General features: G+C 39.6%; 1 protein-coding gene across 4 annotated transcripts in view; it reads left to right on the top strand.

The window, feature by feature from the left end:
* TENM1 (teneurin transmembrane protein 1) overlaps positions 1-22,847 on the top strand; it is a 796,361-nt gene that overhangs the window by 432,554 nt on the left and 340,960 nt on the right. For 3 of the 4 annotated variants that reach the window (XM_040467962.1, XM_040467961.1, XM_040467964.1), the window contains one exon: positions 10,293-10,533. In XM_040467962.1, the coding sequence (XP_040323896.1) occupies positions 10,293-10,533 (241 nt within the window). Of the gene's footprint in view, positions 1-9,670; positions 9,835-10,292; positions 10,534-22,847 lie in introns of those variants that run through there. The other variant, XM_040467963.1, reaches the window with a different exon arrangement.

Below are 22,847 nucleotides of genomic sequence, written 5' to 3'. Positions count from 1 at the left end.
TTCTTTGGAAAGTTATAAGCAGTAATAACATATCTCTATGCCTTGACCTGCAGCTGACTTTTGATGATCGCTACTACAAAGCCCTGACTTGCCCATGGAAATCCTGTGAGTGAGAGTGCATGGGAAACACCTAGGCCCTGTGCCGTGTGTACAGATAGAGGAAAATTGCCCTAGTGCTGCCACAGCAAGAATTTGGAGAGTGGGGAGCTGAACAGTAAGCCTGCCTGATACGACTTCCCGAGTAACAGAACTATGCTTGACGTAAGGTGTTTCCAAATGCTAACAAAAGACAACAATCCCATAGTACTATGTTCTTTCACTGTTAGAGATCTCACTCTGTGCAGGCTACCAAGACTAGCAAGTCAAGGCTTACCTTTGTGAAGTACAAGGATCGCAAAGTGGAGCCATGTACACATGCCTGCATTCTAATTTTATTCATCTCCTTGCAGTGCTTACTTGCAGTTGGTGAGTAAACCAAAGGGAAAGCAAACTTGAATCAAGTCCAGGTTTCCATCACGCCCATCTGTGAACCCAGATCTCACTCTTCAGTCGGATGTGGTGTCGACCTCCAGTATTAATACACAGGAAGGAGCTTCCATGCACTCTCATTCACTGATTTCAAGCACTGCAAGAGGTCTCTTTGCATACAGCTTCACATCAGCCATGTGTGTTTAATCCTCTGTCCCTTTCAGCAGCTCTTCTGTCATACATAAAATGTTTCCCCTGAGAATCATTTGAAAAAAGTTATTGAAATGACCTTAATGTTGGTTAAAGTCCTTTGTTAAAGAGTTAACTTTCTGTATTCCTATGCAATACTTTAATTTCTAGGGTTACCATTTATACTTATTAGTACGGTCTCATGTATTCATAGTTTCTTCAACATATGTTCTCATTTTTTCTTCTGTTTGTGCCGGCTGACTTTCTTCCTCTTGAGACAGGCTTTTTTTTTTTTTTTTTTAGTTTTCCTAAGGCATCTATCTATACCTTAAATCTCAGTGGGATGGGGGTGGGGAGAAACCTGTCTGAATTCACCAGGTATTCAGTTTATTCTAGCATTATATTAGTAGATTCCACTAATTTGCTCATTTTGATGGACATTTCACTTGATCCACTAGCAGACACATCTGTATCAATATATCAGTATATTTCCTAATTGAGCTTCCTTCTCATGACTTCATTAGCCATCTTCCAGTTAATGAAGTCTCAAGTGCAATCTATATATAATTTGAGGCTACATGTGAAAAGACATCATTACAAAAGAATTTGTCAGATAACTTTTTTGTATTCTGGGTGATGTTCATCCAGAATCTTGCATTTTGTTTGGGGAACCATAAAGACCTAGTTAAATTGGAGGCAGTCCAGGGAGATAAAGCAGTAATGTAATTGAGGGAATGAATCAGATTTTGAAGGAAAAATAAAATGAGTTAAATATGCATAGCTTAGCTAGCATAAGCAAAGTTTACAAGGAAGGCTTGGCAATATGTCTTAATGCTGGCACCTCTCCAACAAATACCTCTATTTAGCATCTCACTAAAATAACATGTTGAAAAACAGGAAAATGGAAATTTGTAATAATGAGGGAATTAATCAATGAACATTTCAGACAGAAAACTTCAGCTACAAGCTGTGCCCACACAATGCCAAAACAAATAGTAGGAATGGGAAGAATTCAATCAAGGAAGATATTTAGCGTCACAAAACATTCTTTCACACCATAGTTGTTATAATTGCTTTTGTAATAAAAATCAACTTCACTGAATTCAAACAAAAATTTTGAATTTATTCAAGTTAATTATATCTGCAAATAAACACAGTTTTTAACTTGTATTGACTAAAATTATGGGTGAAGTGTCTGGGAGATACAAAGATGATTCAGACCTAGATCCTGACATAAGACAAGGAGATGCATAGCTTGATTGCAGACGGGAAATCAAACTTACTCTGGCCTTCTTAGGAGACTTCCTCAGTAACCCAAAGATCAGGCAGAAAGGTTGAGGGCAGCCAGTAGTGTTCTGCCATCAGACATCAAAATCACAGTTCTCAATTTTTGGGGCCCCAACATGTTTGAATAACCTGTACATGTGTAAAACACTCCTGTGAGAATACCAAGAGTTTTGTTCCCAATCTTCCCCCACCACCGTCCCACTTTCTTTTTTGGCATGCGTATAATAATTTTACAAGCAAGTGGATATAGTGATTAAAATGGTTTATGGAATCAGAGTTGTACCTGTTGCTAGCACCAGCTGAACCCCACCCCTTTCTCTCCCATCCAGGAAAGTATGTCCAAATGAAGTCGGTGAGGGTGGCACTGTTAGAGGTATCACCTTGAATCCACCCTCATCTATCATTTTTAAAATAAGTTATTTGTGAATTTTAGTCCTCTACTGTGGTAATGAGTGATTGCAAAACATTGGTATGTTTGGATCCTGTAGCTGAGAACTGCTGAACTCGAGCAAAACGTGGGTGAAATGTGAGAATTGTTTGGTCTTACGAATACTGCTGTAAGAGTGCTCTCTCCCCACTCTCCCAGGTGGGGGCTACGTACCTGTTCAGTTCCCAAGTGCAGAAGCTGGAACTCCTCTCCACCACTCCACTGGGTGTCCCTGGGTCCCCTTTGTTCCTAAAGTTGTGCTGGGGGAGAGGAACTATAGGGTATGGGGCAACTTTCTCACCAAATCGCCAGACATTATTGGTTAGATGATGGTGTTAATAATTGGTACTTTTTCTTCAGTCTTTATTTGAAATAAAGTTTGGGGTGGAGGGGCTAAAACCTTCCCTGCCTTCCCTAGTTCTCCATGCTTTGTTTTTATCCTGTAGGATATTTTTTTGTTTTTTACTTTTTGCTTTTTATTACTCTTAATATAGCTTGCCCTCATTATTTAACATATGGTAGCATGAAAAATATTTTTCTTCGAGCTTTAGACACAGTCATAATGTTTTCTTGATTTGTGCTCCGAACAGAGTTTCATTTTCATAAATAACATTAGAATGATTTTCATCCATTGCATTTTGAACAAATACAGGGTGACCATTTGTAATAGTCTAATAATGAAAAAAAGCTTTGAAAATGAAAACTTTGTAAAATTCCAGAACATCTGTTATTAGCTAATTTATTAAATGATTCACTGTCAATTAATTCATAACCCTCCATTACCTACTTGGAAATAAATAATGAACTTGGGGATTGGAAATAACTGAAATACCTACATATGACTCTAGTTTGAGGATAAAGTAAATATGAACTTTTAAGGATCATTACTTTTTTATATTTTCTTTTTGATATACTTCACTGCCTAATAATGGAAGCCACAGCATCATTGTCAGCATAAGATAAAACAGGGCAATTATCTATTTCTTGTTTCCTGGTACATAATGGATAATAGACTTTCCTTCAAGACCACAGTGAAAAAGGCTTTGGCCAACCACTAATTTTCATTGTTAATTAATACCATATATTAATATTTAGAACTTGACATTTGAAATTCCAAATCCTACTATAAAGTAGAGCTCTTTTACCATTCTACTTAGAAAAACGAATAGGTAACAAATGTGTTGACTTCACTTTTCTTTTCTTTTCTAACATTGCCAGACGACTCTGAAAATATGAGCAGAGATGTAGCCATCCTGTGTTTTCACAGCCAAGAAGTTTAGGTAGTTTGAACATTTACTTCAATAATTTAAGCCAAACAGCATTTAGCCACAGATCTTCCTTTTTTTCTTGATTGTAAAGGCCTAGTTTGTTAGTCTTAATCTATGTCAGAGAGTTGACTGAGTTAACAAACCAGCCACTTATTGGCAACAATATTGACTATTATTCGTAAGATTGACTAATTGCACTATGAAAAGCCAACAGCACACAGAACAGTTGGATCCCCCCCTATAACAGATAGGGAGAAATAGGTTGGGGGAGGGCTGCCTTACGGATATTCGGCCCAATATTATGCTTGTAGAACACATAGAACAGGAAAAGAGATTAATGAGACCTAGAAAATGGGAAGTTTAAACTTTCTGGAGGTAGACCAGCTCATCCTTTGAAGATAAGCATCACTTTATGGAGAGACTGAAGCATAAATACGAGTTTCAGCACAAATATGTCACAGGATTATAGGTGCTTCAGTGTTGACCTTTATTTCCAGTGGTTGTAACAGACATCCACCTAACTGACAAAAATTAATAGAACATACTCTCTTACTTGCTTTCTTAGGAAGAGAACCATTCAAAGTCTTCAGCTGATATCCTGGACAACAGTGCAGTAACTTAGAACCAGATTGAAACCATGTAAACTGGAAAACCTTACTTATTGTTGGCCTTTCCCCCAGATCTTCTGTGACTCTTCTCCTTCAGTCTTGTGGTTTAATTGCCAATTGTCTTCTCTGTTTCTCTCTCCTATCTCTTTCTCTTGTTGTCTGTGTCTCGCCCATACACATACCCATACATACACACAGGTATCTAGTGGACATTGGCTATTTAATAGACTTTATTTCTGTTCTCAATCTAATGATTTATCTAACTAATGAATCTGCTTGTATTAAAGGCTGTCAGTACGTTAATATTAAAGCAGTATTATTTGAGCCAGAAAAGTGGTAAGGTGTACTTGTTGACTCAATTTTCTTCTGAAAACCAATTTTCTTACCTCCATATTCTTTGAGCCTCTAATAATAATTATACGGTTGAGAACAGAAATGTCCACAGCCAGATACACTTAAGACTAATTTGGTGATCACTGAGCCCTATCAAGGTAATGGATATATTAGCCATAACATGCGAATTTATAAACCACCTCCTCCCAGGTTGTGAAAGCACCTCGTGGCAAGTGAAGAACTATAAAGTGGTAATACACATTTAGAATTAGTAGTAATAGTTAATATTAATAATAAACCTCATCTCTTTCTTTTAAACCATGTTCTTTTTATCCTCTCTCCTGCCTAGGAGGGAGAACAGCTCAGAAAAGCAACCCAAGGTACCAAAAGCTTCTAATTGGCCTCGAGAGACTTGACATAAGTAGTTATGGCAATAACCCCTGGTGCCTTGATGTTCTGTGCTCATGTAGATTACCAAGGCCTTCATAAGCATTAATTAATATTACCTTCTAAGAGTTCAGAGAGGTGGTTAAATACTAATACATTCCCATAATCCTTCATCAAAAATCTTTGGGGTCCTTTTGTTCCAAAATTTAGAATTTTTCCAATTTTACACAGCTGATGCCATGCATACATTGGATATCATGTAACACCCAGACTGGGATGTGGGCCAGTACCTTTAAGAAAATTTGTCAATACTTTTATCAGCTAAAAGTATGAAAATTCTCCAAATGAAATAAAGTCCATAAACGTCTTCATATCTGTTTACATCGGGCTTTGCTGCCAAGTAAATTAGGGGAAAAAATTGGGTTTTCAGGAATTTTTCGATTCCAGAGTCGCAGACAAGGAATCGTCCAGCTGTCTTCTGTTTGGCCAGTGAAGTAATGAAACACAGACTTAAGGCCAGGAAGTGCAGACATGTTTTCTGACTCCTTGCGACCTTTTTCTACAGCTCTGAGAATATATGTGCTCCTTTTAGCCACAAGCACTGCGTTGTAACTTTGGGGGAAAAATTGTCCTAGTATCGGTACAGAAAAGTTTGATCAGTTAAGTACACAGATCTGGGGAAAACTAAGCGTGTGTCTACTTTGGTCACATTTTTCAGGGAAAAAAATATCCATTTGGCATTACTGTATTAGTGACAGTATTTATTTTTTTAACACTTATGGGAAATTATTTTCCATGTACAGTCAGTTCTGCTACAGCTCTTGTTTTGAAAACATTAATTTGTTCACAGGCTACTGGTATCTTTGAGAACAATTTGAACATAAGACAGATTTCATGTCTGCATATGTGCGATTTCATCTGTTAGAAATACTAGGGGAAGGCAGAAAACTGCATCCAGCAGAATGAACCACATAGGAATACACAAAAGCACGTATCCGCCAGCCATCTTCGTTCACCACGTTGTTAGGAGCCTCGCCCATCCACCTCTGGGGGTAGATCTTTCTGTGGGACTCAGACAACCCTCCTTCCATCACTCCACAGTAACTCCTAAGTTACAACCCATGGGACATACACTTTCATAAGCAGACTTCAGGTCTTGTGCCCCAAACTCCTCTTCCCCATGAGCGCTTTTCCAATGCTTGATCTTGCGTGTAGTGCCTTGAATGTTAGAAATGCAAACATCACCTCATAGCTGAATTGATAGCTATACACACCTTATAGCTGTGTTGATGAAGCATAGGGGGCAAAACATCCTAATGAACTCTTTGATCAGTCCCCCCACAGTGTTTCTGAGTAGAGATACTCTAATTTCCAGTGAGGAGTTTCTCTAACTAAAAAAGAAAAAGCTATGCATGACCACTTTCCTTTGGACCACCATATACCTTTTGGAGACAAGGGCAATGTCATTTCTGAAGGTTTATACTTCTGTTAACAGTTCTGCCATGCCTAAAATGCCTTAGATATACATTTTGAAGGAATTTCCCTCCCCCAAGAGATTTTCTTACTACGTTATTTTAGAACCTCAAACCTGAAACTGGATCCTGCCCAAGTATTTTATGTGAATTAGACCTTTCCATCTGAAATCTTAATTTACTTCCAGAAAGCTGTAGAAGTATGTCTGGATATCCACATTTACATGATCACTACCCACCCCCCCCCTTCTCCTTTGCGTCTCTCTCTTGGTCACAGAAATGTATGGTTGCCAGATACATCTGGAAGTGAGTTCATGTGACTCTTCACCCCTTGGAACTGGTGTTCTAGAGCTCCTGACACTGTACCCTAATGTAGTTTTCATTAGTGTTTAATGTTGGGAAATCCCATTTCATGGAGCCCAAGGATTAAATTACTTCATTTGGGAGGGAACAAGTTCATTCTCCATCTTTTTCCTGAGGTGAAAAAAAAGAATGAAGCTGACATCATTTGCGTTTCATAAGGGCTTAAGGTCTGGATGTATTCCACTCGATGCAGTAATCCAATATTGTGAAAGCTTTTAAAGACAATATTAACAAGTAGGGAAACCTCTGCATATTTAAAATGTAGAAACAAAAATACAAGTAAAATACATCTAAATCAAGACACACACACATATATAATTGAAATAACTATAGAAGGTAGTTCTACCTGCAGCAGAAATGGTATGATATGTTCTAATAATACCACAACTATACTTTTGAATGAAGTAGAATTTTTATCATTTTTCATAATAAGGAATTTGCACAGATTTTGAGGAAATCCAGCAAGTAATAAATCCAGATGAGAATGAGTGATTCTTTCTTTTGAACAATTGTACTGAATAGAGACTTTCCAACTTTTGAACAACTGTACTGACACAAACACTTACTGATTAAGCTAATAGATGTCACATGTCCTTTGGCAATATTCCGGACCCAACACCTAAAATTGATTCCTTTTCTTCTTCTGACTCTGGACTCCCACCCTGTTTCCCTTGCTTGCATCATTAAATTCATTGATTTAGATGGCAAATCTGTGGCGTGTCTCTGCTGCCCGTTTCATGCCTTGGAGGGGCATGATTTTAAGCGCCCTCTTTGGAAGGGTATCCTTGTCCTTCCCCATGGCTGTGGGAGAGATTTCACTGAGACCAACAAGGGGGAAACCTACTGCTTAGTGAATTGTCAAATAGTTACCCAGTGTCCACATCAGAATGAAAGAGCCCAGGGTACACTGAGGGTAGTTCTCTAGGTCCCAGTGGGGGAGCGAAATAAAAGTTTTTAGGGATCTTACTCTGTACCTAGCACCGTGCTCATGTGACATGCAAGAAAAGTAGAAGGTGGTCTTGCTCTAAGAAATACACAGTCTATTTTGGTAGATAAGACAAAAACACAGGAAAACAAGGGGATACTGTAATACTGCAAACCCAGGGGCCAAAGCTACGATAAGAATAATAAATGTTAAAATCAAGAAGAGAATCATACTTATTTCCTGAAATGGCACATGGAAAGAGTACTCGGCCAGGAGTCATCAGACAGAGGCAGGCAAATTCATGCAAGTTGAGTGACTTTGAACATGTCACTTCACCTTTCTGAGCCTTGGGTTCCTCATCTGTAAAATGGAGAGGGGAGGAGGGAATGCTGCACTGGGTTATCCCTGTGGTCATTTCCAGCCTGGAAGTTTCATCCTTCTACTGCATTCAATAAACAAGTAGTCACTGACAGACGCACTATGTCCAAGCACATTTGACATGAATTAAGCTTAATGGCTAGGGGAAAGGATTCTTATCTCCCCTTCACAAATGAGAAGTTAACGTTTCTAAATGGCAGAGGCAGAATTCAAACCCAGGATTGCCATCCTCCCAAATCCTGTGCTCTTTGCACTGTGCAGGGCTGTATACCACTACACCCAACCGCCTTCCTTCTGACGCTGAAGGAGATAGGATCTAAGGAGGGAAGCAGACATATGAACAAATAGTCACGGTGTAAAGTGGTATGTCGCAAGTGAAAAATCCCGGAGATGTGGAGGATTCTGTGTCTCTAAATCTTAAGGAGGTAAAGAGAGCTCATGTGACAGAGATCTACAGGATAGCGCGTGGAGCACTGGCCGGAGAGTCTGGAGATATGGGTTCTAGGTTGGGCCACGCCAAGTGTCCCTGGACAAGCAGTCCTCTAGACATCAGTTTCTCATCTGCAAAGTGAAAGGTCTTTTGGCTTCTAGCATTCAATGCTTCTTTGAGTCCCAAAGATGGAGAGCATGCTTCTAGTTACGGTTGTGAGTATGAGCCCAGAGGTTTAAAAAAATTAATGAGATGTTAAGTGCTTGTGATGATATTTTTAGTGGATATGGGATTTGGGCCGGACCTGGAATAATGGGGTTGATTTCAAAAATTCATGAAGCATTTTCGTTCCTTTTAAATATACAAGGGTAGCTGACTATCTAGTGGAATATTTTGTATAAAATGAATGATCACTACTCCCCTCCCTATCTATCTTTTGTACAATTCCCTTTTTCATACAGCAAGGATATTTAAAGGGAGAGCCATCTATAGTAGAAAACACAGCCAAGAATTTGTCATGCTCTTGGGGAACCAGTATCATTTTGAAATATGAAAACCATGCCAGTGTCTTCAAACTTCAAGTTTGAGGTAGAAGGATGGAAAGAAGTTATTTTTTTCCCTGTGATCAGCCACTGCAAAGCGAGTCTCAGCACAAACCAGCTGAGCTCTTTGCTAGGCATGGAAAGCCTCTGGCATTTTTCTGCTTTTCAACTCTCAGTCATTTGGGAGGTGGGACAAAGCCATGCCGTCTACAAAGTTTATCCAGAACGTGCTGGTGTTACAAGAGATCACTTGACATCTATTATGTTTCTCCTGTGGAAGAGAGGTGGCTATCAGCTACGATAGTGATTCCTTTTCAAAGGGGTTTAATTGGGGCATTTCTCATGGGCCAGATCCTAACTCGCTGTCTATACATGTGCCTGCCAGGAAAACAGTGGAAAAATACCAAACAACAGCAACAACAGAAGTCTGAGGACCGTGGTCCCAGGCTGCCCCAGCTACAAACAGGCAGGAAAAAAAAAATGGTTTCCCTTCTGCCTAAGCTGCTGCTAATATGGCAGAGCTCCTAGAAAGGTGTGGCAGGTGGGGGGAGGGGGTGGACTGAGCTTTTCGTGGCCATGGAAATCTGTATAATAACCTGAGCAAACTCCTTTTAGCCTGCCTTTTCCAAGCAGCACTGTTTCTTAGTTGGGGGCTGGCAAAGAGATGCATTTCACGCAGTCGAGTTACACACTCGAGAGCTGTTTCTCTGAAGCACGGATTTGCTCCTGTGTAGGCAGGCTAGCATCCTTTCTCGAGGTAAGCCAGAAGGTGGCCTTATACTTTTATTTGAAGTGTCGGATGATTTTTTTTCTCGCAACAAATTTGTGCCTTTCACTGGTATTTTCCGAAGTGAGACTTTTGCAACTGATGGAAATCGGCTCACTTCTGTTCTGTAACTTAGTGTCTTGTTGATGATTTATTTGTTCGGTAGCAGAAACTATGACAAATTGTGTGAGGCAGCCTCATTTACTTCTTAGCTGCTATAGCCCTGAAGAATTTACATGCAAATACAACTGTGAATGTTTCACATTTCAGAAGCGTGCTGCACGTGTTTTTGTAAGTTAAGTGACATTTTTACAGATAGACTGAACTTAAAACTCTGCCCCCATCCCACAGGTTATATTATTCTGAAATCCTGAGTCTGACAAGCTGTGTTTCCCTGACTGCCAAGTGGGAGAGTAAGTCTCTATTTTGTGTTCTTCTCTTTTCTTTAGACATGCAGAGCAGCCCACACAACCAGTTCACCTTCAGACCCCTCCCGCCTCCACCACCGCCTCCGCATGCGTGCACCTGTGCCAGGAAACCACCCCCTGCAGCCGACTCTCTTCAGAGGAGATCGATGACTACCCGAAGCCAGCCCAGCCCAGCTGCTCCAGCTCCCCCAACCAGTACACAGGATTCTGTTCATCTGCATAACAGCTGGGTCTTGAATAGCAACATACCATTGGAGACCAGGTACTTGAGCTCTTATCGATCCCAGTAACTTAAATATTGGCAGAGGATGATTCCAGTGAGTGCAGAAACTCATGTCACCATAGACATCTGCAGCGACACACAAATGCACGCAGGGATACACGCCCAGAGGCTCGGGCAAAAGGCAGACCCCTATAACCAGAGACGTGCACGCGGGCACACACGTCTGGATTCAGGCATGCTCACAGACATGGACGAGATCAGGTTCACGTGGAAAGATGAAACACAGATGCATAAACACCCCACGGGCAGCCATCCACAAAAACCTAGGAAACGAAGCAATTATCTAAACTATCATCGCATCCTCAAAGTAAAAGGCAGTTGTACCCTGTTGCAAGAAATTGCAACATTACAGGAAAATCCAGACACAGTTGGAGGAACGGCGATACTTCGGGTTTTATTGTAAGATTCTTTTGAAAAGTAAGTTGACTTCAGAGTTTTTAAAAAATGAATTTTAAAACAACCTTTTTAAAAAGAACCTTTTAAAAAAGGACCTTCATAAACTGGAGGTCCGTGTGTCCTTTTAAAAACTCGATCCTGCCTTTAGGGTGAAGTTTGGTCTTTTGACCAAAAAGTTTGCCTCTGTTTTTCCAGCACTTCATGTATTTGGATTTTCAGAGTCATTCCTCAAATCTCTGTCATGGGGTTAAAGTTCTAATCCTCCCCCGTTGTAGAATAGACGCTAGCACTAGATGCAATTAAATGAGAAATTATTCATCTTAAACTAAAAAAATTCCAACTTTCTAGTAAACATTACCTAGAAAAATGTTACGTATTAAACATTAACATAGAAAAACATTACCTAATAAAACATATTATTTTGTTAATCTTTTAAATTCAAAGACTGCCCCTTGCCTTCTATACGCCTTATTTAGATCTACTACTGAAGCTTTTTCTAAGCACATTTGTATGTAAACAAGGGGTATAATATATCACTTGATAAGCAATGTGTGGTGTCAACTCTGATCAATTTCTGTCCCAATATTTGGGAATTGGAATGGAAAGGGGAGGACTAATAAACCGACATTATAAGACTGCTTATTTTTTTCTTAGCATATTAAGTTATATGCCAGCCATGGCATCAGTGAGTATGTCATCACCAACAAACTGAGAGCATTATGGCTCAAATCCAGGAAATTCTGTATCATCCATCACTACTAGATTAAATAGATTCATAAAGTGATATTTCTGTTATCTCCCAAGAGAAAATACAGCAGTCAGCTCCGATGGTGAAGATAACCCAATTAGAACTGTACTAGTGACAGTGTTTGTGTATCGTTTCTTTTTTTTTTTTTTTAATTGAGAGAGGGTGGTGAATGAAGTGAGAGAAGCAGAGAACAATGGGTATCTTCAAGGAGATTTTGCTAATGTTGGTGATTTACTCATCTTCTTTAAAAATGTACTCATTCTTTTAATTCCTTTGTAGGACTTAGTGATAGAGACCCAAGGAACCCGTGGGGGGGGGGGCAATCTGGTTATCTAGCAATCATGACAAGCAAAACATACTTCCCTCTAAGAAGCCAAATAACAGGAAATCTGGAAGGAGGGTGGGGAATGGGCTCAGGCAAATGGAGAGAGAAAACTATTCTTATTTGAAATGTACATCTAGGCATGTTTGCACAAACTGCACCCACGGACCTTCTGTATCTATGCAAGGAATGTATTAATTGGTCTCAGCTTCTTAAGACGCAGAGAAGAACATAAGTTTTCATGTGAGATTGTGCAGAAAGTACCTTTTTAGTACATTTGGTAATATATTCAGTATCACAAAGACAAATTTTCTACAAACCTAGAAACCCCATCAGCCTGATGAGCTAGGGTTTTCCAAATATATCCTTTCAAGTGTTTGTTTCACGTGCAGTCAGTAAAGGGTATCTCTTGTGGGCACACTGGCACTTACTCATGAGCTGTGTAACATAACCTCTCTGAGCCTCAGCTTCCTCAGCTGTGAAAATGAATGTAAAAATGCCTGTCTCAATGTGTGTGGAAGATCAAGCTGGTGTGGCAGAAAGTGCTTCGTACACTGCAGAGCATTAAACAATTCAAAGGTAGTACTGCTGTCCTTACTAAGTGGTCACCTGCCTCAGCTTAAATGGCTCCAAAATAGGTAATTGATTCATTCCTGAGGCATTCCATTCCACCTCCAGCAACTCCGGGAGGATTCCTACTGCACCGAAATCTCCCACCTCTTAACATTTCTCCCAGATCTGGTTCTGCGATCTCACAGACTAAATAAAATCCCTCACACACCTGATGGCCCTTCACCGTTCCTGATTCTGTACTTCTCTGACATAAATGTTTCCCCAGTTCCCTCAACATTTCCTCACATTGGCTGGTTTCAAATCCTCCAGCCTGGTCTCGGTAGAGCACAGTTCCACACTGCTGACCAAACTCTTCTTGAAGTGTCATGGCCAGGGCTGAATGCAGGTGTGTGTGTGTGTGGGGGGGGGGGGTTATTAGACTCCTTGGTGGCAAGGTGCAGAGTTCATTCAGGTCACCTCAAATAATTGAGAACATCTTTTCAAGATAAAGTAGTTGCCCCTTTCTGCAGTTTCAGTTACCCACGCTCCACCGTGGTCTGGAAGCAGATGTTCTTCCTTCTGACTTATCGTCAGAAGGTCAGCAGTAGCTTCACACACTGCGTCATTGGCCTCACTTCATCTTATCATGTAGTCATTTTATCGTGTCCCATCACCACAAGAAGCATGAGTACGGTACAGTAAGACATTTTGAGAGAAAGACCACATTCACATAAGTTCTTATAATGTATTGTTATAATTGTTCTATTTTATTATTGTTGTTGTTAATCTCTTAATGTGCCTAATATATAAATGAAACTTTATCATAGGTGTGTATAGGAAAAAACCTAGTATATATAGGGTTTAGTACTATTTGTGGTTTCAGGCATCCACTGAGGGTTTTGGAATGTATCCCCCTTGGATAAGGGGAGACAACAGTATTCTCTCAGTCAGGTGAGGCCAAGGGAGAAAAAGGGCCACCTTTTTCTATGTAATTAAACATACAGCATGGCCACCTATGGCTGCCCCTTGAGCAAGGGTGGGTAGCAGAGCTGATGTACCTTAGATGGGACTCTCAGCAATCACCTTGATTGACTCGTTCAGAAATTTGTGCTATTACCAACAATCAGTTGTCTCCTTTGTTCTAAACTAAATACTTCTGTTAATGCTGTCTGTGCCAATGTCAGCTTTTTTTGTGGCTACGTAACACTACCGATACTTTGTTGAGAATGCTTAGTAACCAAACTCCTAAAACTTCTTAACAAGTTCTGAGGCTAAGCCACTTTTATTCTAAAATTACATAGTTGGAGCTTTTTTAATTGTGTGTTTGGGATGGGGGGCAGGTGGAAATACGTTTAGAGCCTTGATTGGGCTTCATTTGATTTCACCTTGTTAGCTTGTGGGGATGTAATTGAATTCTAATTCTGCCATACGAGGTATTTGCATTATATTGCTCCCATAATTGTGTCATCTGCAGTTTTGTTAGGTATGCTTTCCTCATTTCTAGGTAAGTCATTACTGGGACAAGATCAAGGTCAGCGCTCTGTGGCATGCCAGTGGAATCCTTCCTGTAGGTTGACGCTTGTCCATCAGGCAGCATTGTTTTGCTAGCACACAACCCACATTTCTCCCACCTTGTTCACAGACATATGATGAGGGACCTCGTCAGATGCTCTGCTGATATCCAGATACAGTATGCCTACATTTTTACTGATCTGCCAATCCAAAAACCATGTCAAAAATAGAAATGAAATGAGATTTGTCTAACATGACTTGTTCTTGGAGAATTTGTGCTGCCTTCTCATGGTTACTATCTTTTTAAAAAGTGCTTACAAATCATCCTTGTAATAACATGTTCTAGAATTGTGTACTCAGTCAACATGATATCCGTTGGTCTAGTCTAAAGATCTCATGTGCTTCCTGTTCCTTTTAAAAACCAAAGCCAATGTTTGCTGTCTCCGGTCTTCTGACACCTATCACCCACACCACAGTCCTGAAACTTTAGCAACTATGACTAGGCAATAAAATCTATAAGACTTGTCACCACTCCCGGGATAGAATTTTAATTCATTCAGAACAGTTGAGTGCCTTCTTAGGAACACTTTAACTATCTTAGACTTCAGTTTATGGTTTACTGATGTTTACTTTACCCTTTTAGGTCTATGATCATTCTCTTCCACAGGGAAGACTAGTCATTGAGAAGGCCTCCCTGATCTCGGTCATGCCATAGCATTGCATGAGTTACACATCTATCCAATCCATAATCTAAACATATATCTAAGAACAACCCAACAACTTTCTGTCATCTTTAGTAGTTTTTTTTTCAAACTTCAGGCTCATTTGGTGTATGAACTTTCTTAGCATTATTTTCATCACACTATCTTACATTTATTTATCCTTGATTTTCATCTCTTTCTTTTGTTAACTGTTCTTTGGAAATCTAAACTGAATGGAGAGCACCCAGTACAGGCAAACTGGTTTCAGTAGGCAAGAAACTTTTCCAACTCTTTTTTTTTTTTAATTTTTTAATCTTTATTGAGAGAGACAGAGAGAGAGAGAGCAGAGAAGGGACAGAGAGAGAGAAGCAGACCCAGAATCTGAAGTAGGATCCAGGCTCTGAGCTGTCAGCACAGAGTCCGACATGGGGCTCGAACTCACAGACCCTGTGAGATCATGACCTGAGCTGGAGTCGGGACCCTTAACTGACTGAGCCGCCCAGGCGGCCCAGACCTTTCCAACTCTTAATCCATTTCCTATTTTGAAATATCTCAGGGTATGGAATCATACTGACTTCACTTTAAAGAACTGCTTCCCTGAAGTCTAGGGTTTTGCTTCATAGTGTATCTTAGAGACTCTTAAGCTAAAATGGTTGCTTACTTGAAAGGTTCCTATCACCTTAACTCACCAGTTTCTCTTTTCTACTCAGTGAGAGAAGCAAATATCCTTAATTTCTTTACCTTCTAGGAGGTAGAGTTTTCAACAAGGGAGGTGGGGGACCTGTCACCTACCTGCCTTGATTAAATGATGCATCTAGCAGATGTCTTTGGAGTTGAAATCACTCATGTTTATTTCACCTTACTCTTAGGGCACTTTTGTGGTATGTATTGGAAATGAGCATCCATTTCCTCCAACTGGGCAAGTGGCTTATTGTAGACTCCCTGATCCACCATCTGTTACCTGTATGAACTTGGACATATTATGTAACATTGCCACGCCTCAGTTTTCTCATCTGGAAAGTAAGGATGACAGTAGCACCTACTCATAAAGTCGTTGTAAGGATTAAAGGAGTTAATATCTGCAATGTATTTTCAAGCAGCCAGGCATACAGTAAACACTTGATAAATGTTAGAATAATAATACCGACAGTTATTATACACAAGAAACAGCTCTACTTTTGTCCCTTTCTATTTCTGTCTTCATCTAATTAAAGATGTTTCTACCCTTATGTTCATGCTTTCCCCAGGTAAACACGACAACCCTTCACTTTTCTCTTAGCATGCTTTCAAATAGGATATACTCTTTCACCACAGTGTTAGTCCAGTTAGACTGCTGTAACAAAGATGCCATAGACTGGGTTCCTTAAACAGCAGGGATTTATTTCTCACAGTTCTGGCGGCTGGGAACTGTAAGTCTAAGGCACTGGCAAATCTGGTGTCTGGTGAAAGCCCACTTCCTATTTCATAGACTGCTATCTTCTCACTGTCTCCTCACATGGCAGAAAAGACAAGGGAGCTCTCTAGGGTTTTCCATTCATAAGGTCCCATTCATGAGAGCTCCACCCTCACGACCTCATCACCTCCTAAAGGCTCCACCTCAGAATACCAACACTCTGGAAGCTAGGTTTCAACATAGGAATTTTGGGAGGATACATTCAATCTATAGCAACCACCAAATTCCAATCATTAGAACCATTCCTTCCCCTAGGTTTTGACTGCACATGTCTATGAGGCTTTGTAAGACTGCCCTGTGATAAATCTACAGAACGGCTTTTAGATTCTTCCCTGCCTTCTGTCATTCACAGAAATAATTCCCCCACTACCCACTACGTTCAGGATTATGTCCTGCCCTGAGCCCTCCCTTACTCAGAGATCAGCCTTTCCAGCTCCTCCTCTAAGCCTTTTCTTGGATTATCTTTTTTGCAGCGGAGTCAGAGATGCATCTTTCACAACCTGGAAAGATGGGCACATTGCCAAAGATGAAGATGGACAGTCTGGGTGATGTGTGTCAGTGTGTGCGCTCAAACAGCACTGGACCAAGTGACTTAATATGGTCATGAACTGGGACACGTCACTTACCCTCCATGGGCCTCAATTCCCCATCTGTCCGGTGTAGGAAATGACAGATCCTCCCTTGTGTGCTTGTTCTGAGAACCAAATAAGATAATCCACGTAGACTGTCTCCTCAGAGCTGGGCACATAGAAAGTATACAATAAACATTATTTTTAACATAAAGTATACAATAAACATTATTTTTGATGTACGAATCTGCTACTGACATGCTGGCAAAGAGGAGAATTCAGAATCATCAGAGTTCAGAGAGCCACATTAGCTTTGCTCTAAAAACATCTAATATTCACGCATACCTCTCAGTCTGTGGATTATTAAGCATTCCCTGCACAGCAAGGCATTCAGCAAACATTTACTGATTATTCGTCATGCACTACAGCTACTATGAGGAATAAGAGCCCACATACTCCAGAAGCTTATAGTACTTGTAATAATAATGATAGCTAAATATATAGCATCGCTACCTGCTGGACACCATTCTGGGTCTTCATAAATCAGTTGCTTTAATCCTTAAAATAACTCCATGCGGTAGATACTATTAGTGTCCCCATCTTCAACTGAGTGGTAAGGAAACTGAGGTAAGGACAGGTTAAAAAACTTTGAAAAATCCCACAGGTAGGAAGGAGCAGATCCAGGTCAGACTTTGAACCTTGGCTGTATACAGGGCCAGGGTCTTTATGTTCAACCACTTTCTGTAGTAAAGAAGGCAAAGTGAGGAGCGCCTGGGTGGCTCAGTCGGTTCAGTGTCCAACTTCAGCTCTCGCAGTCTGTGAGTTCGAGCCCCACGTCGGGCTCTGTGCTGACAGTTCGGAGCCTGGAGCCTGCTTCGGATTCTGTGTCTTCCTCTCTCTCTGCCCCCACCCCCCATGCACTCTGTCTCTCTCTCTCAAAAATAAACAAACTTTAAAAAAATTGAAAAAAAAAAGAAGGCAAAGTGAAATAAATAACAGTATCATAAGTGCTTTATTAAATTGAAGTAAATCCAAGGTCAGAACACTTGGGGGTGGTAGATCTAACCCAGAGGAAGTGTGGAGGGAGGGAAATGGGAAAGTAGAGATTTTCCTGAGAAAATGACCTGAAAGTAATTTATTACTACTAATACATGTAATTAATAATAAAACCATGGGACAGCATTAGGTGCAAAATGAAGGAAAAGTCTACTCATAGTCATGCATCGTCACCAGTTACCAATTCAGTAATATTAAGTGTTATTCTTTCTATTCTTCCTCTCCCTCTTCCTCCGTTTGCCATTTGTTGCCTATTTATTTACTTATTAAAGGATATTATTTCCCCAAACTGCTTTAACAGTTTAGTTTTTTCTAAATGTTTATTTATTTATTTTGAGAGAGAAAGGGAGGGGAGAGTGGGGAAGGGGCAGAGAAAGAGGGGGAGAGAGAATCCTAAGCAGGCTCTGCACCGTCAGTGCAGAGCCTGATGTGGGGCTCAATCTCATGAACCATGAGATCATGACCTGAGCCGAGATCAAGAGTCAGACGCTTAACTGACTGAGCCACCCAGGCACCCCTCCATTGCCATTTAAACCCTCCTTACTAGGTTGTCTGTTTATGAGCAAATATATTCCTTTTAATACTAAGAAGAAATAATCATTCTCGAACCAAAAGTCCATAATTTTTAAGCTATGATCCAGAAATCAAAATTTCATTCTGAAATTCCTGCTGTTAAATTGCCATATTCTCTTTCCTTACCCAGAGACTCGTCCTTGGATATACTTCAGTTTGAAGATCCTTTTATTCTGATTCTTTTCCAGAAAGTCTTTTTTTCCCTTCCAAAGCTATTTTATACCTTTAGTGGTACAATGTTGTGCCTTCTTCATAATTGGAAGAGTGGTTAAGACTTTCAATTGTAGAAACCAACAGATGTGAGTTTGGGTTTGAATTTGTTCCTTATTAGCTGTCTGTACTTGGGAAAATTATTTAGCCTTTTTGAACCTTAGTTCCCTGACCTTGAAACTGGGTTAATAACACTCATTGTCATAATGTTGTTACAAGGGTTATTTTAGATCTCACATGTGATTTGCACACTCATTTTAGTTTCCTCCTCTATTTCTGTTCTTCCTCTGCATCACATTCCTCCTTTCTCCATTCCGTTGGCCCTGGCTTTTGCTACTAGCTTCTCAGAAACTGGACTTACCACTTTTCTTTCTATATTGGTCTCTCTATTCTGTCCATACACTTTGTATGTGAGTAGATTGCTCTGCCTTGAACACACAGCTAACTGGAGTAGTACTCATTTCAATCAGAAACTCAGACATCCCCCATTCCCTGCAGAGAACTGGGACAGTTCTCTTAGCTTTCTTGACCTCTTCATCCGATTTACTTTGAAATTGAATTGCAGCCATTTTTAGTTTGCCTTATTTGCTTTCTTTGCTGTCCCTGAATTCAAACTCCTAACTCAAAGTTTACTTGATACTTTAAAAAAAATTTTTTTAATGTTTATTTAGTTTTGAGAGACAGAGAGAGACAGAGTGTGAGCGGGGGAGGGGCAGAGAGAGAGAGCAAGACACAGAATCTGAAGAGGCTCCAGGCTCTGAGCTGTCAGCACAGAGCCCGATGCGGGGCTTGAACTCACAAGCCGTGAGATCATGACCTGAGCCGAAGTCGAACGCTTAACCGACTAAGCCACCCAGGCGCCCCTTGATACTCTTACCCGTGGGGAATTTTTGGCCAAATGTTGGCTCTAGACCTTAACTTTGACAAACCTTCAGTGATGATGATGGACATTAACCATGATCTAGTCACCAAAATGAGTCTTAAAGATTTTTCTGTGATATTTAATACTCTTGAGAACTTGGATTTGATATTAACATAACCACTTCAACTCACAAAGACAGATCATAACTGTGTGGAGTAGTCATGGCTGGCCAGAAGAGGGGGTAGCAACTATTTTCACTGATTTTTTTTTTTTTAGCATATTCTGACAGATGGCTGTAGCTTGGTAGGAGGCTAACTGCCCTTGCTGGCTTTAGGCCAATGTGACATTTAAGTGGAGTCAACAGGGTTATTTTTACAAAGGAAGAGCCACGGCCATTGGTGGGGGAGGTGTTGGCAAAGAACAGAACAAGAAATGAAGTCTATGTGACCCATGCTTGTTACCAGACTTCTAGAGCTAGTGTCTATCTTGGGGAAATAGGAAGCAACGTTCATTAGTAGTGATGACAGTGATTTAAATATCTATGGAATAATACTCTGTGAATATTAACCCATAAATGTAAGTTCTCCAGTGGTAGTTATATTTCTTTGTTATATAGTACTGCTAAAATATACCTAACTTTCATAAGTAGGTTTTTTTTCTTTAGTACATTTGCAATGGAAAAATAGATTTAGAGACATAGTTTTTTCTTTCAATAATGACTAGAGGAAAAAAGGGGCTCAGAATGTACATATTCAGTGCTTAGATCCAACAATATCTCATGCTTTAATCCTTTAACAGCACTGGGGTTAGCAAAATCTATCTTCAGCCACAGATTTAAAGATTCTTTTTAAGACAGGAAAAAACTTCGTAGAACTAATCTATGACCTATAAATCCTGTTTACTACAGATGAACAGGAATCAACCAAGCTTTTCAGCCTACACCAAATGATGGATGTGGAATATGTTAAATTTACATGAAGGAGAATTCTGTAGTCTTAAAAATATATTTTACAAATTCAGAGTAAAAATAGATCTATAATAGTCGATTGTGCTTAGGCAGTGAAGAACAATATTTTGGAGATTATCGTGATACAGTCTCTAGTCACTTTGGTGGTGATGTTATTTTTAAAAATGCTTTTGATCGGACTATTTTCATTTTCATTTCAAAGTATAAACCATAGGCAAACATAATGTGTTTCATTTTTTAAGGAAGGGAAATTTCACCATAGGTGCGATGAAATCTGGTCTTAATATGGAGGAGATTTTTTTAGCAATGCAAATGTGAATCTAAACAGATGTTTTAGGGAATTTAAAAAAATGAGTTGATTGATGAAATATGTGAGTGTAGCAAACCAAAATTAAATTTTAGAGGAACCTCTGTACCACCCTTTTTGTCTCCCGTCCATCATATATACTTAACCTATCATGGGTTGTATATTTAAAACAGAAATATCTGGTTGTGATTAAGAAAGAAACTAGTTCTTAAAAACCTCATTGACTACAAAGTTACTTATCCAGTTAATCATAATAAATATTTTCATTGCCGTGTCAAGTTAATAGACACTTGTCTGTTATATTTTACTGAAAGTATGAAATGTATTTGAAGTAACAAAGAATGATTTTCCTGTCAACTATTCTTAATTTCTACAGAGATGTGTGTGTTTGCGTGTGTGTGTGTGTGTGTGCGCGCGCGCGTGTGTGTATCAAAGACATTCTACTAAACATCTCCCTTTGGGAGAATCCAGCTGGTTCTTTATTAATTCCACAACACAAAAATGTTTGTAGTTTTAAAAGCAAAAGATAAGATCAGGTTAAGTCTTGAGGTCTTTGAAATGCCTCTGCAAGAATTGTGGAAGTGTGGTACCGACTATTCCATTTAAAGAACAGGAAAGCTCAAAAAAAATTGCCCCCTTTGGCGAACAGATAAGCAAATAAACAGTAACATCTGCTTCTCCATTCTGTTAATATTTTTTGGTGTGATATCTGAGGATATAAGCATGTGTATAATGTGAATAGTTTACATGAAAAACAGTTGAATGTAAATACTATGATAAATTAATTGTAGTGTAAATAAGTTTAAACCAATTTTGACAAATATTTGTTGAGTGCCCACCATGGATCAGCCAGTGTTCGAGTTGCTGGGGCTACAGCAGAGAACGAAGCAGACAAAATCCCTGCCTTATGGAGCTTACATTCTAGTGGGGGAGATTGCCTTTATCCTAAAATGTAATTATATTGAGGCTAATAGTATCGCAGGACTTGTGGTCTAGTAGATGTAATATGTGAGAAGGGGGAGAGAAGCCAAAGATACCTCTTCGGAGCTTTTTTTTTTTTTTTTTTTTTTTCCTGCGGGCTCATAGCATCCTGTGTGTATGTCTATGAAGACCTTATTCCATTGTGTATTTGCACTCCAAATATTTTATTTACTTGTCTTTATTCCCTGCTGCAACTTGAGTGAAGGACTATGTCTTCTTTTTCTACTTTGATTCCTCAGTGCTTAGCTCATGATGTTTAACAAAATTTTTGTAAGGTATATGGACAGACAGAGTAACTGAGTGGGGAATTACAGATGGAGCAGATTTCTGAAATCAGAAATAGTAGTTGGTAGAAGCAGGCAGTGAGTTTTGTTTGGGAAATATTGAAACATTTATGTGGGGCATCCATATTGGAAAAGCTCAATATTCAATAAATAGTTGAAAATAAGAATCTGGGTCCCAAGAGAAGAAGAAAGAGAGAAAAAGTTTTCCTCCTACCACTTACCAAATGCTTACTATGTGCCAAACATTGCATCGAGTCATTATCACATTTATGCCAAGTTTTATTTTTTTAAACTGAGGCTTAGAGAAGTTGAACAATCTGCTACAAGGCCACTAGTTAGTAATTAATGGAGCTAGTTCCACTGCAGGTCTGTCTGATTCCAGAGCACATGATACACATGAATTATGGAGAATTTCATAGGTAGACATAATAATTGAATTTACATGAATGAAGGAGGAAATACTGAAAAACCCAGACAGAGTTTAGTGCAAGAAGACCATAAACCAAACCATGAGAACACTTAACATCTTAGGTCCATGAAGGAAAACAAACCAGCATAGGTGATTGAGGATTAATACTAATAGAAGAGAAGAAACAACAAAAAATTTCAAGGAGATTGTGATCGTGGTTTTCAAATGCTTCAGAGGAGTCCACTAGAGTGTGGATGAGGAGAGACCTTTCATTTTGTCAACTACAGACTTTTTGATTTTGAAGCAGTCGATCTCAACAGAGTGGTAAGAGTGAAGCTAGACTGCAGTGGGTTTGAGGAATTGGTTAGTGGTAAGAAAATGGAAACAGAAG

This window comes from Herpailurus yagouaroundi, unplaced genomic scaffold (genome assembly GCF_014898765.1).
Source record: "Herpailurus yagouaroundi ecotype Mexico unplaced genomic scaffold, PumYag 67641, whole genome shotgun sequence".
NCBI lineage: Eukaryota > Metazoa > Chordata > Mammalia > Carnivora > Felidae > Herpailurus > Herpailurus yagouaroundi.
The sequence above is the reverse complement of the archived record's forward strand: the minus strand, read 5'-3'. Positions and strand labels throughout refer to the sequence as shown.